The sequence below is a fragment of the Rhinoderma darwinii genome, chromosome 2, assembly GCF_050947455.1.
Source record: "Rhinoderma darwinii isolate aRhiDar2 chromosome 2, aRhiDar2.hap1, whole genome shotgun sequence".
Taxonomy (NCBI): Eukaryota; Metazoa; Chordata; class Amphibia; order Anura; family Rhinodermatidae; genus Rhinoderma; species Rhinoderma darwinii.
The window spans coordinates 260,618,301-260,631,939 of NC_134688.1; the positions used below are offsets into that span (position 1 = coordinate 260,618,301).

General features: G+C 43.4%; 1 protein-coding gene and 1 long non-coding RNA gene across 2 annotated transcripts in view; one reads left to right on the forward strand and one right to left on the reverse strand.

The window, feature by feature from the left end:
* Positions 1–3,301, reverse strand: part of IL22RA1 (interleukin 22 receptor subunit alpha 1) — a 33,263-nt gene extending 29,962 nt beyond the window's left edge. Inside the window, exon 1 of the mRNA XM_075850510.1 lies at positions 3,259–3,301. Within this exon, the coding sequence (XP_075706625.1) occupies positions 3,259–3,301 (43 nt within the window). The remainder of the gene's footprint in view (positions 1–3,258) is intronic.
* Positions 1–13,639, forward strand: part of LOC142741117 (uncharacterized) — a 57,651-nt gene that overhangs the window by 35,429 nt on the left and 8,583 nt on the right. The gene's annotated exons all lie outside the window — the stretch shown is intronic.

The window sequence follows — 13,639 nt, forward strand, 5'->3', positions numbered from 1 at the left end:
TTCTCCATGCCCCTTATTAGCTTCGTTGGTCCTCTTTGTATTTTTTCCAAATCCAGGGCATCCTTTCTATTAACTGGAGACCAGAACTGAATATTCTAGCTATTCAATAAGTTATATGTACCCCAAAATGGTGCCATTAAAAATACAACTTGTCCCACAAAAACAAGTCCTCAAATGGCTATATTGAAGAAAAAGTTATAGCACTTGGAATGGGACGATGAAAATACAAAAAAATGCTTGGTCATTAAGGCCCAAAATAGACTACACAATTAGTTAATAGTGCCCCCTTAGTGTGACCACCAAGTAACAGTGTCCCCTAAATGAGCAGTTCACCTTGCACCCATTCCCACGATGGACAGGGTAGATCAGGCTACAGGCCTCTCTTAGTAGTGCAGGCGGGCGTAATGACATCACCACCTCATTTCTATATTACAAGTACACTAACACAGCTACAGTCACCTTACTCACAGGTTTGTTGTGAAACTAAGGATCCTGTTGTGCCACAGTCTTGTGCTGTGAGATCTTTACACACAGCCATCAGGAAAACATTGTGTGTGTGTGTGTGTGTGTGTGTGTGTGTGTGTGTGTGTGTGTGTGTGTGTGTGTGTATATATATGAAAATAATGTTTTAGAATGCTGATGGTGGGGAGTGAAGAGACATAGGGTAAAGTAAAATGCAGTCTTTCCTGTCTATGAACACACATGGATTCTCCATTAAAAGCCAGACGACATTGATTGTTTTCAATGTCTTAAAAGCTATGAAAACTTTTGGTTCATTTTTTTTATTGTAATGTATGGATATTTTGATTATAAGCACTTATCTAATATAATATTTATTAAAAAAATTTTGCTTAGTTTCAGCTTCTTTGTATCTATTTTATATAGAAGCTACAGAATGCCACTGTAAGCCGAATCTGTCAGACAACTGGACCAACGGCATATTTGACAGCGGCTTTGATGTGCCTCTAACACACAATATAAACCTAAGGGTATGTGCACAAGGCTTATTTTCGGCTGTTTTTCGGGCTGTAAACGGCCGAAAAAGGGGCGAAAAATCGGAAGCAGGACACCTCAAAACATCTGCCCATTGATTTCAATGGAATAAAACGGCGTTCTGCTCTGACGGGCCTTTTTTACGCGCCCATTTTGAAAAATGGGTGCGTAAAAAAACGCCCTAGAAAAAGAAGTGTAAGTAGCTTACTCTGCTCTTGCTGCCTCCCGGCCACTTCCTGGTCAGGTGGTTTGGAGTTACGGAAATAGCCAAGCTCACTGAGCTACGCTGTTTCTGTAACTCCCATAGAAGTGAATGCGAGTTACGGAAACAGCGTAGCACGGCGAACTGCGCAATGTTTCCGTATCTACCGAGTTCCGGGGGGCCCCATTCTAGAGTGGTTTAGGGGGTCCCGTTCTAGAAATATGGTCAATAGAAGGAATGCCTGCAGGCAAACAGAACCCTTTTTCCTGACCACCCAATAGTAATAAAGAATAAGTTTAAATTTTTATTAAGCTACGTGTAGCAAAAGACAGACCACATATATATCAGTTTAAAACTATCACTGCCTAGAGCCAAAGTAGAGGTAATTCGCTGAAGGAATCAGCAAAGTATTGAAACACCCAGAAGTAAGTGCTGGCCGACACACAAGGAGTCAGTTACAGCCAGTGAATACCATGTGGCTTATGGAGGGATAAATTCGGCTAAGGCAGGAAATTAAAACATATAGAGCCCCCCCCCCCCCCCCCGACATGTTTCGCTAACTGATTCCTTCAGCGAATTACCTCTACTTTGGCTCTAGGCAGTGATAGTTTTAAACTGATATATATGTGGTCTGTCTTTTGCTACACGTAGCTTAATAAAAATGTTAACTTATTCTTTATTACTATTGGGTGGTCAGGATAAAGGGTACTGTTTGCCAGCAGGCATTCCTTCTATTGACCATATTTATTGTACCTGCTGACTACCCTGGGTCACAATTGTTTTCTGTCCCGTTCTAGAAATAGGTGCGGGTCCCAGAGGTGGGACCCTCATCTATCGGACTTTTATAGCATATCCTGTGGATATGCCATAAATGCCCAAGATGGGAAAACCCCTTTCATTTAGGTTTGATCAGTATTAGGCTGGGTTCACACGACCATGTTACGTCCGTAATGTACGGAACGTATTTCGGCCGGAAGACCCGGACCAAACACACTGCAGGGGGCCGGGCTCCTAGCATCATAGTGATGTACGATGCTAGGAGTCCCTGCCTTGCTGCAGGACAACTGTCCCGTACTGTAATCATGATTACAGTACAGGACATGATTACAGTACAGGACAGTTGTCCTGCAGCGAGGCAGGGACTCCTAGCATCGTACATCACTATGATGCTAGGAGCCCGGCCCCCTGCAGTGTGTTCGGTCCGGGTCTTCCGGCCGAAAAACGTTCCTTACATTACGGAAGTAACATGGTCGTGTGAACCCAGCCTTAGGGTTAGATTGTGTGAGTATGGCCCCATGCACACGAATGTGTTTTTGCGGCCGCAATTCCCCCGAAAATCCACGGAAGAATCGCAGCCCCATTCATTTCTATGGGGCCATACACACGACCGTAGTTTTTACGGTTCGTGCACGGCCCGGGAGCCCGCACCGCAGAAAGAACGGACATGTCTTATTACGGCCGTGTTCTGCGGTCCGGGCTCATTGAAAATAATGTCCGCAGCCGGCCGACCCGAAAATCACGGCCGTGCACATGGCTACGGTCGGGTGCATGAGGCCTTAGAGACACACAGGAGACTGTCAGCCGAACCTTCAGACCAGCTCACTGATTAATTTGTCTCACAGCAGCATTCCCCAGCTTCTATTTAAAGTGGATACATAGAAGCTGGAGCACTGAAACTAAGTAACATTTTTAAGAAATGTTACTACTAAAAGTACTTATTATAAACATATACATCCTTTAATTTAAAAAAAAAAGTGGTCACCAAAGGTTTCCATAGCCTTTAAGCAACCCGAGTGAAAAAATAGGTCAGATTTGTAACACAAATATACAAATAGCACCAGTGTAGATAGATAGATAGATAGATAGATAGATAGATAGATAGAAAATACAAAGAACACCCATTGAGTAATTGAGCATCTTACGAAGCACTATTCACATAGATACTAAAAATTGCCCTAGAGCTGCATGTATGCTTCCTATGCTCACTAGCCTTTGTGAAACTCTGGATCATCTTGTTTTTGCCCCTTAAATATTCTGAAGCTAAAGACGCTTGAAAATCTTACCTGAAAGCAAGTTGAATACCAGGTATAAATATGTTCTCTTCATCTACTTTTAAAATCCATAAATGATCAAGCTTTGATTTAGTCACTGTTTGGCTTATTCGTGAAGTGAAACCGGTAACACACTGTCCATGTTGTATATCGCGCACTCTTTGACATAATAGTGTTAAGAAAATATTGGTGTCAAAGATCTTTTTTTCTATGCCAGATGGGAGTTTCTTGTTTCAAGGTTGTTGATGACTCAAGAGTCAATTATATCTACAACCTGAAAGGCAGGTCTTGTGAAATAGCCCAATGGCTGCACATGTGTTTCTGTAGAGTGAGAAAGGCTTGCATATTACATTGCGAAGAATCTCAGTTATTTTGCACATAGTCAATATTCTTATATAATCTTACCACCTTCTCTCCCATAAATCTGTCTATGTGTATGTATATAAACTGATCAGCAATAAATTTAAAACCTCCTTGCCAGTGGCGTAACTACCGCTGTAGCAGCCGTAGTGGCTGCTACAGGGCCCGCGGTTCGAGGGGGCCTGTGCCGCCCGCCGACACGCCGTTATGCCTGCTACAGCGGTAGCGATGCTACTACGGGGCCTCTTGCTGCCGAGCCTATAACATTTATGGGTCGGACCTCACTCTCATGACCGGGGGCGTCGCTAGCCCCGGGGCTAACGACAGCTACCCCCGCTTGCAGTAATTGCACCTGCGTCTATAGCACACAGGTACAAATGCAAGCATTAGCACTGAATGCCTGGGCACATTCCGTGCCCAACCATTCAGCGCCTTACAATGACGCTGATTGGCGGGGCAAAATGACTTCCCCCCCAATCAGCACCTTTTAACAACGCTAGTGGCGCAATGACGTAATCGCACCGCTTCCGTGCTTGAAAGGCTCCGATTGACGGGGCAAGTCATTCTGCCCTGCCAATCAGCGCCTTTCAACGAAGCGGCGCTTGCGTCGTTTAGCTCCAGCAGACCTGCTCAGAGGAGGGCATATCTCTATTGCAACCGGACGGCGCGGGAACGGGAAACTGTTAGTGGCATTATCTACAGTGGGGACTCTATCTACAGGGGGGTCTATATGTGGGGCACTATATACAAGGGGAGCTATATTTAGGGCACTATCTACAGGCGTGGGCTATATGTGGGATACTATATACAGGGGTGGGTTATATGTGGAGCACTATCTATAGGGGGAGCTATTTGTAGGGCACTATCTATAGGGGTGGGCTATATGTGGGACATAATATACAGGGGTGGGTTACCTGTGGGGCACTATCTACAGGGGTGCTATATGTAGGGCACTGTCTACAGGGGTGGGCTATATGTGGGACACTATATACAGGGGGAGCTATGTGTGAGGTACTATCTACAGAGGTGGGCTATATGTGGAGCACTATCTATAGGGGGAGGGTATATAGCAACAGGGTATATTGGGGCAGCAGGGTTTATAGGGGGAAGCAGGGTATATAGGGGAAGCAGGGTATATAGGAGGCAGCACAGATATTTGCATTTTATCTGTTCTACTTTAATATTGAACACAGACTTTTACAAAGAGACAAACACATGAAGAGACACATACTGTATACACAGAGACACATACTGTATACACACACACAGGCACTCACCATGTATCCATGCTGACAGGATCACAGGTTTCTTGCAGGACGGGCTGTGGGCGGAGCTTTCTCCTCTGCTTCTCGGCTGTCAGGTGACAGGTCAGGTGACTGGACTGGTCCACTCCCTGGCCATCACAGACCCCAGTCAGAACGCCGCTGCGTGATCTCCTGGCTCTTCGTAAAGCTGATCGCTGCTGCACGTGTCCGACATACAAGGTGTCTATCAGCAGCGATCAGCTGCTCTGCGGCACCCCCCCTTCCCTGCCACCTAGTTGCGCCTGGGGCACATGGCCCGCCTGCCCCCCCCCCAGCTAAGCTACGCCCCTGCCCAGAACTGGGACTAAACCTACATATATCTGGGGATGGTAGGAACCAGCATTAAACTAATTAAAATCACCCTTTGCAGAATGCGAGGAACCTCCGTATTGTAAGTAGATTTAGCAGTAATGCATATTTATTTATATTTAGTGGCTTAGGTTACATTATGGTTTGCAGTGTGCTGTCGCTATTTTCTTGTGTGCTGTATAAATTTGCAGTCACAGGCGTTCTTGCACCTGCATACACGTTTTATTTAATTTTGTTGGAATGTGTTGTCCAAACTTTTGTGTTGTTTTTGTGATTCATAATTGTAAGGTTAGTAACTGCCTCCATTTTTCGTTCTTGCACTCTTCCCATTCTGCCCTGGGGGATTTTAATTAGTTTAATGCTGGTTCCTACTATCCCAAGATATATGTAGGCTTAGTCCCAGTTCTGGGTGTATGTGCAGCGTAGGTCGTGGCAGGTGGGCATACACTTTTTGATCAAAATGTGCACGAAGAACCTCCCTACTGTAATTATATATAATAATCGCGGCACCTTTCATGCGCTACTGCGCATGTCCGGGAAGTAAAATATGTCAGGATCGCCATTTTTATTGTGGGAAAAGACGATATCCATCCATATTGTTAGATATTAGGATGGAGGAGAGCCCCAAAGATACAGCAGGCAAAGGTGTGGCACAAGGTATATAGTGTGAATAGCACCTCGAATGCGATAGTCCACTAATTAAACTAAATTAGTAGTGCCACTACCTCCAATGTTCAATACATATATATAATTATAATGGATGGATATTGTCTTTTCCCACAATAAAAATGGCGATACTGACGTAGTCGGTGCGACTGCGCGGACATGCGCAATGTAATAGTACACTCCTGACATATTTTACTTCCCGGACATGCGCAGTAGCGCACGAAAGGTGCCGCGATTAGCGCGGCAGCATTTGAAACACTATGGCCGATTACAACATGGTGTGTTTTCCTCATATTATTATGTACTATTTTCACAGGTGATTTCTGTAACCGATTATGTACAATCACGAAGATTCACAGAATTTTATTGTGTCACTTATGAATTGGAACCTGCACACTGGCAGGTCATAACATTGCATGTGTTGTTGTTAACTCTTTTTATGATTGCTCATTCATTATTCACTGCATGTGTGGTTTCATGGTGGATTGCCATGTGATGCAAGCACTTCCCACTTGATTGTATTTTCCCTATATATATGCTGTTTGAATATGCATTCACTAGCTTGAAAAAGGCTCTATTGAAGAGCTGAAACGTTGCTGTATTGGACTGATGGAATAAAACACCTTTTCTAATTTTGCAACAACTTGAGTGCTGCCTGTTTTTTTAAAAATATATACCTTGGGAGACTATGGCCGTATCCCTGGCGGGCTTGCACCCTCATTTTTATGAGACCTGGACTGTGCAGTTGACATTTTTTGTGTACCTATATATATATATATATCTATATACACACAGATATATTTATACATATATACACACATACAAATAAATATATATATATATATATATATATATATATATACATATACACATATACATATACACATACACAGTCGAGTCAGTTTATTGTGACCACCAGCTAATATTCAGGGTAACCTGCCGTGTGCAGCACGGCAGCAGCTAGACGGGCTGGGAGTGACTCGATTAAGTTACTGGTAGGTTGTTTTCTTTGAGTCTCTGACCCGTTTATGGGATATATAAATTGGCAGTCAACGCTTCACTGCCAATGTTTGTATCATAAGTATGTCAGCTTATACAAGATAAATTATACAATGTATCAAGAATATGTGTCTAGTGCTCTCGCACTTTGCATTGACACAAAATAAATTAATCTAGTATGGTAGGTAATAATGCTAAAAAAAAATAACATCACATATATTTATGTCAAGTTTGTACCTTAGTTACTATCTATTTTTATATATGTTTGTAAACTGGACATCTAATATCAGAGATATAGGTGGGGCCTAAGAGCCACACCTATAGAGATCTGCACGGTCGATAGATTCAATCCCAGTCCAGCACATCCAAGTTAGGTGCAAGGAATATGGTTCAAGTGCTAAGACCCTTAATTCCTATCCTACCCACTATTAGCCCTACGCGTTTCTTTGCTATCTATTTCTGCCGCAAATCATCAGGGACCTACAGCAATCAATCTATTAGATCTTCTAGCATTCTAGAAGTCTAAGGCTATGTTCACACAGAGTATTTTGGGGGAGGAATATCTGCCTCAAAATTCCGTTTGGAACTTTGAGGCAGATATTCCTCTCCCGGCACGCCGATTTTCGCGCCGTTTTTCGCCCGCGGCCATTGAGCGCCGCGGGCATAAAACAGCGCGAAATACGCTTTCGCCTGCCTCCCATTGAAGTCAATGGGAGGTCAGAGGCGGAAGCGCCCGAAGATAGGGCATGCCGCTTCTTTTTCCCGCGAGGCAGTTTTACTGCTCGCGGGAAAAAGACGCCGACGCCTCCCATTGAAATCAATGGGAGGCGTTCTCGGGCCGTTTTTGCCGAGTTTTGCGACGCGGTTTCCGCGTCAAACAACTCGGCAAAATACCCCGTGTGAACATAGCCTTAGTGTACAATGCACTGAATGCAACAAATCGTGCTACAATGTGGACATAGTAAGCTAGCCCCTGGTAGGTTGTCTCAGATATCCGGAGCCATGCTGACTGCAGTGCATCCCACATTTGCTGGAGGGTGCGTGGGGGAGGCTCCATAGAGCGAACAACAAGATTGAGTTTGTCCCACAGATGGTCAACTGAATTCGAATCATGTGAATTAGGGGGTCAGGGAAGTAATTGGAACTCTTTCTCGTGCTCTTTCAACCACTGTCTGACATTTCTAGCCGTGTAACATGTCTCATGGTCTTGCTGGAAGATTCCATCTACCCCAGGGAAGACAAACAGCATGTATGGGTGGACGTGATTTGCAACGATGGATTCATAACTAAATCAGTTCAGAGTGCCCTTAACATGGATGAGTGGGCCCAGAGAGTGCCATGAAAAAATACCCTAGACCATGACGCTGCCGCCACCAGCTAATGTTCTTCCAGCAATGGTTGCAGGGTATTCGTTCTCTGACACACCAACGTCCATCCATTCGATGAAGAAGAAAACATGACTCATTGGAAAAGGCAACCATTTGCCAATCATCAGTGGTTCAATCCCGATACTGCAGTGCATACTGAAGCCTTTTTTCCTGATGCACCTATGTTAGCATAGAAGCAGTGACCATCCGTCTGCTTCGGAGCCCCATACGCAGTAGGGTTTGATGAACTGTTGTTTAAGACACACGTCTGGTAGCCCCCTGGTTGAATTTCATGGTGAGCTGCTCCACTGTAGCATGTCATTTGGCCCTCGCGCACATTCGTAGTCGACATTCATCTCTCACATCACGTAGTACTCCGCAGTATCCATGTTAATTATTCCCAATGCTGCCATTTGTCCACTGACGATATGCTTTCAACACAGCAGCACGCGAACAGTTCACAAACTGCGCTGTTTGAGAAATACTGCCACCCTTGGCCCGAAAGCTAATAATCATCCCTTTATTCCAACTCTCATAAATTGCTCCTTTCATCCATGGCAACATAGGGTGATATGTGTTCAAACAGCCTATCGCGCACCTTATATACCCACCAAGCCAGCCCACGACACATCACTTCCTTGATGGGCTGCGCTCGCCAACATCGAAAGTAGGAGGTGGTCATAATAATGTGACTTGACTGTGTATATAAATTATATGGTTACATGGTGCATATCCTCTGGGGGCATCCAATTCATGTCCCTATTTATACAGAAATATTTAAGTATGAGGCAGAACTCCAAATAAAGTTACAATTGTAGGATCTTTATTCACCCAAATGCAGCATTTCAGCCCTACTCTTGAGGCCTTTCTCAAGCATGGGAAATGCCCCATGGAGTAGCGCTTAAGTGTTGCATTTAAAGGGGTTTGCCCATCTGGGACATTTATGGCATATCCACAGGATATGGTTCCTGCTGAGCCAAGCTGTTTTCGTAGCTACCATACCAGTGAATGGCAGTTATGGGAAACAGCGTATAGTAGCTCAGCATGAATTGGAGTCTTTTTTTATATTTCCAAATACTGTAGCTTTATGGGCATTAGGTTATCATTTTCAACTGTATCGTTTATTTTTTTTTTAGGCTATTTGGGGGCTTATGTTGCAGGTGACTTCTTACAGCATCTATTGGCACAATTTTTACTGTTTCAACAACCAGTGACTATTTATAATTTATGTAAACCCTGATTTTAAATGGATTCACGGAAATGCATCTGACACACCACGCTTCTAAAACATCTTAACAACAATGAATTTAAATGAGTTCTCTGGGACTTTTCTACTGAAGGCCTATCCTTAAGGATAAGTCCCCAATAGCAGATGGGTGGGGCTGCCTGAGTTACTTTTATAAGCTTTTTGGGTCTTCACCTTACAGATTTTGCAGGCCAAATCATCCAACCAGCTACATTCTGTAAGAAAACCGCAGCGAATACCATTTAGCATGATCACAGTGAGCAGCCTCAGCATACTATTAAGTCAATCCCCATAGAGGAATTTAATAGTTGTAGTAATTGTAAGTAAATTGTAGTAATTCTGTGGTTTTCAAGAATCAATGAAAATTAGATCTAGAATCCACACCAGGGGATATCCCAATTGGATGCTCGGTAGAGCAGACAAGATGGTGCCTAAAAACTCACGTGACCACCCAAAACAGTAAAACAATTAAGGATGTTTATACTCAGAAAATTAATAAACCTGTACTGGTCTTGCAATATAGTGAACAGTTTGGTGAAATAAAGATTATTAACAGATATCTGGCCTTATTGTGGATTGTGCGGTCCATGTCTAGTTTCTCACAATGCTGATATTGTATAGTCTATCCTCCTAATTTCTTTTGTTTTACTTGGTACCAGCACTCCACGCATTTGAAAAAATACCCAGCTGATTTTAATTCAGGAATGACCTCATAAGTGTTCCTGCTCTTGCTTGTGCTCTCAGTTGGCCACTGGGGGCGCATGGCAAGGTGAGCTCATTCCATCTGTTCACTTGGTGTGGTGCTGTATGGTGGTGTCTGTTGCTGTAGTGCTGCACTTGTGGGGGGACGTGGCCCAGAGCCAAGGAGGCTTGGCACGGTCTGAAGGCATGGGTGCTTTTGGACCACTGGGTTGCTCCCTCTGCGGGAGCGGTGCTGTGGTGGTGGGGGCCGCCATGCGGTGCTGCAGCCAATAGTGTAGGGACCCACTTTAAAGAGGTCGCCGTGAAGTGGCAAGTGGGCTTATACGGTTTGATCAAAATGTTTACAAAGAACCTCATGTTCATGTTTCTAAATCATGCCTAGCGGCTCAGATCAACGTATATATTGTGGATTGTGCGGTCCATGTCTAGTTTCTCACAATGCAGATATCTGGCCTTACTATACGAGGATCACAAATGACATTATGTTCTAGATCAGGGTTGTAAGATTGTATTGTGACCTCCAGTCCTTAGCAAATTTTTCGCCCCAAGTCTTTGCACAACCTCTAACAATATACCTACATGACTCCATCAAAAGGTTTGTTTAAAAAAAAAAAAAACTTGCCACTTCCCATGCAAAATATGACAATGTGCAATGACGAACATTAAAAAATTCTAGTTTGATGCAAAAGTTTTATACTAATAAGGGATTGTTTGTGAGATAAAATTGATGGCCTGTCCTCAGGATAAGACAAAACCAGGAGTGGAACCTACACAGAGAAAAAAGTAGAATGGAAACATTTGTACCTCTTCTGTGTTTTGTACCCTCTTCTAGTTTTGACTTACAAACACTGATGCAAAATACAGACATGTAAAGTTGCCTTACCCAGACTGCTAGTGCCACTTATATTTGGGGTACATTGCGCTGCAGAGTGAGATCTGTGCCACTGATAGTAATGTCAAGTAACACAGGTCAGAATGAATTACTGTGACCTGGGTTCACAGCAGTCAGACTGCGACAAGGTACCGCTTTTACTTAACAGATGGTGCTCTGTAAAATGGAAGCTCTGCAATCCTATAATAAGAAATTACAATGCCGCTGGATGAATCCTGGTCAGAGGATTGAACCTGATCCTGGATCGCAAACAGTCGTAGTCCTGCTAGCTGTGGCAATGCCTGCAGTGCAGGATGTGCACTCAAACCAACAAAGCACGCCGCTCTGCTGATCACTGGGCTGGCGTGGATAAGCGCATCCCACTAGGTCTGCCTAACAAAGCTGGTGCTTTTCCTGAACTCCCTACATTAGGTAAAGCTAGGTGGCAGGTGTTATTGCTTTTCTAGCGAGAAGATGGATACTAGTCTCGGACATTGGCCAAGAAATAGTAAGTAGAGCTACATAGAAGTGACGAAACACATTTTGCAGGAACAACTGGCTTCTTTTTGGACTAGTATACGCACACATATACAGTATGATGACTTAAATATACAGATATAAATGCATATAGTTATATGCTGCTCCTGTCCTCTGTTCACAGATGGCCTTTTCAGTTGCAATAGAGGTTATGGGCCACTTACCACCCATAACAAGTTTATTTTTTAATTGAAAAAGTTTAGTTCATTACTTTTTTTCATGTTAAGATTTAATTTACATTTTTTAGGGGGACTTGAACAGTTTTATAAACACTCCACAAAAAAGAAAAGAAAAATTCTAATATACAGCACTTACTGCCAGTTTTCTTCACTGGACCTCTACGCTCCAGTGTAATGACTAGGCAGGAGTGACACCGCGTCATCCGCAATATCGCTGCTATGCGACATCATGGAAAAAATTAATTGGAAGGAACATGACATGAATTCATTACGGGCACGATGCCACCAAGATTTAATTATCACACCGGAGCACTTGTTAATGGGGAGGAATATTAAAATTTTCCCCTAATTTTTGTAGATTAGCAAGATTTTATTCAGGGATTTGTATCCAAAAAATAGCTTTACATACTGTACCAATACGGAGCTCCAAATAACCTACTTCCCTTTCTTCAGGTAGAGTAATAAAAAGCTAAAATTGTGGCTGCCTGAAGCTACCACTAGGGGGGGGGGGGGGCTCAATGCATATAGACAATTCAGCCAACATTGAATGCTTTTATTTTATTGCAGTGAACTATCACAAGTGGCCAGAATTTAAGGGGTCAAGATTAGAAGAAAAAAAAAGGGTTTGCTTTTTTTTTACAGAAACAGCACCACTTTTGTTCATGGGCTATATCTGGTATAGCAGCTCACTCCCATTCAATACCAAACACAGGGCATAAACAAAAGTTTAGTGGTTTCAGTAAACGGCACATACTGCCTGGGTTTTAAGGTAGACTGGTTGATATACACTTCTATAGACTACATTTATTGCATCTAGTTAAAACACCTGGATTTCAAAGGCTGTTTTCTCTTGTAAACAGCCTTGTATTTTTCTGTTTAGTATAGAAACTGCGTGAATATACATACTGCTATCTCCTGGATCTCTAGCACCTATAGACACTGAAAGACCGTATAATAGTGGCATGAAGATGCACTAAACATACAATCAGTGCAGGCCCTAGGATAGATGGCGCCCTGTGCGAAATGATCTTTCGGCGCCCCATTCCATCATTAAAAAAAAATGCTCCATAAAAAAATTATAATGCCCCTTTAGTGCCCCCATACAGTATAATAATAATATTGAATAATATATTACAACCCCTTCAAGGACACAGTATTTTGTCCTATAATTGTGCCCACAGTATTATGCCACCTGTAGTACCCCTACACAGTATAATGTCCGCTTAGTGGCCCTCACACAGTATAGTGCCCCCCGTAGATTTTGCCATATAGCCTCCCTGTATAGCCTCCCCACCTCCTTTTTGTAGATCGTGCCATACAGCCCCCCACCTCCCCCTTGTAGGCAGTGCCATGCAGTCCCCCACCTCCCCCTTGTAGACCGTGCCATACAGTCTCCCACCTTCCCCTTGTAGACCGTGCCCCCAAACAAAAACAAAAATTGTACTCACCTAGGCCCCATTCCCATGACGAACTGAGCTTCTCCATGATGGGATCCTGTAGCCTAGTACAGAGTTTCCCAACCTTTTCAGACTCGAGGCAGCACTGGAAAAATAAAATTTCCTCAGGGCTCCCTTACCAATTTTTTTTTGAGAAAGACAGAAAATGGCTAAGAAGAAGCACTACACTCGTAGGTTATGTTCACACACGTTTTTTGTAAGGCAAAAAAATCTGCCTCAAAAATTTTTCAGCAACTGACAGTGTTGTGTGACCTTTTTTTGTGTTTTTTCTTAAGCTGTTGAAGAGAATGCAAAAGACGCAGGAAAAAAAAGCTCCAAACGAGCGCCGCAGGTATTTTCTGCCTCCTATTAATTTCAATTGGAGGTCAGAGGCGGAAACCACTTGAAGACCATCAG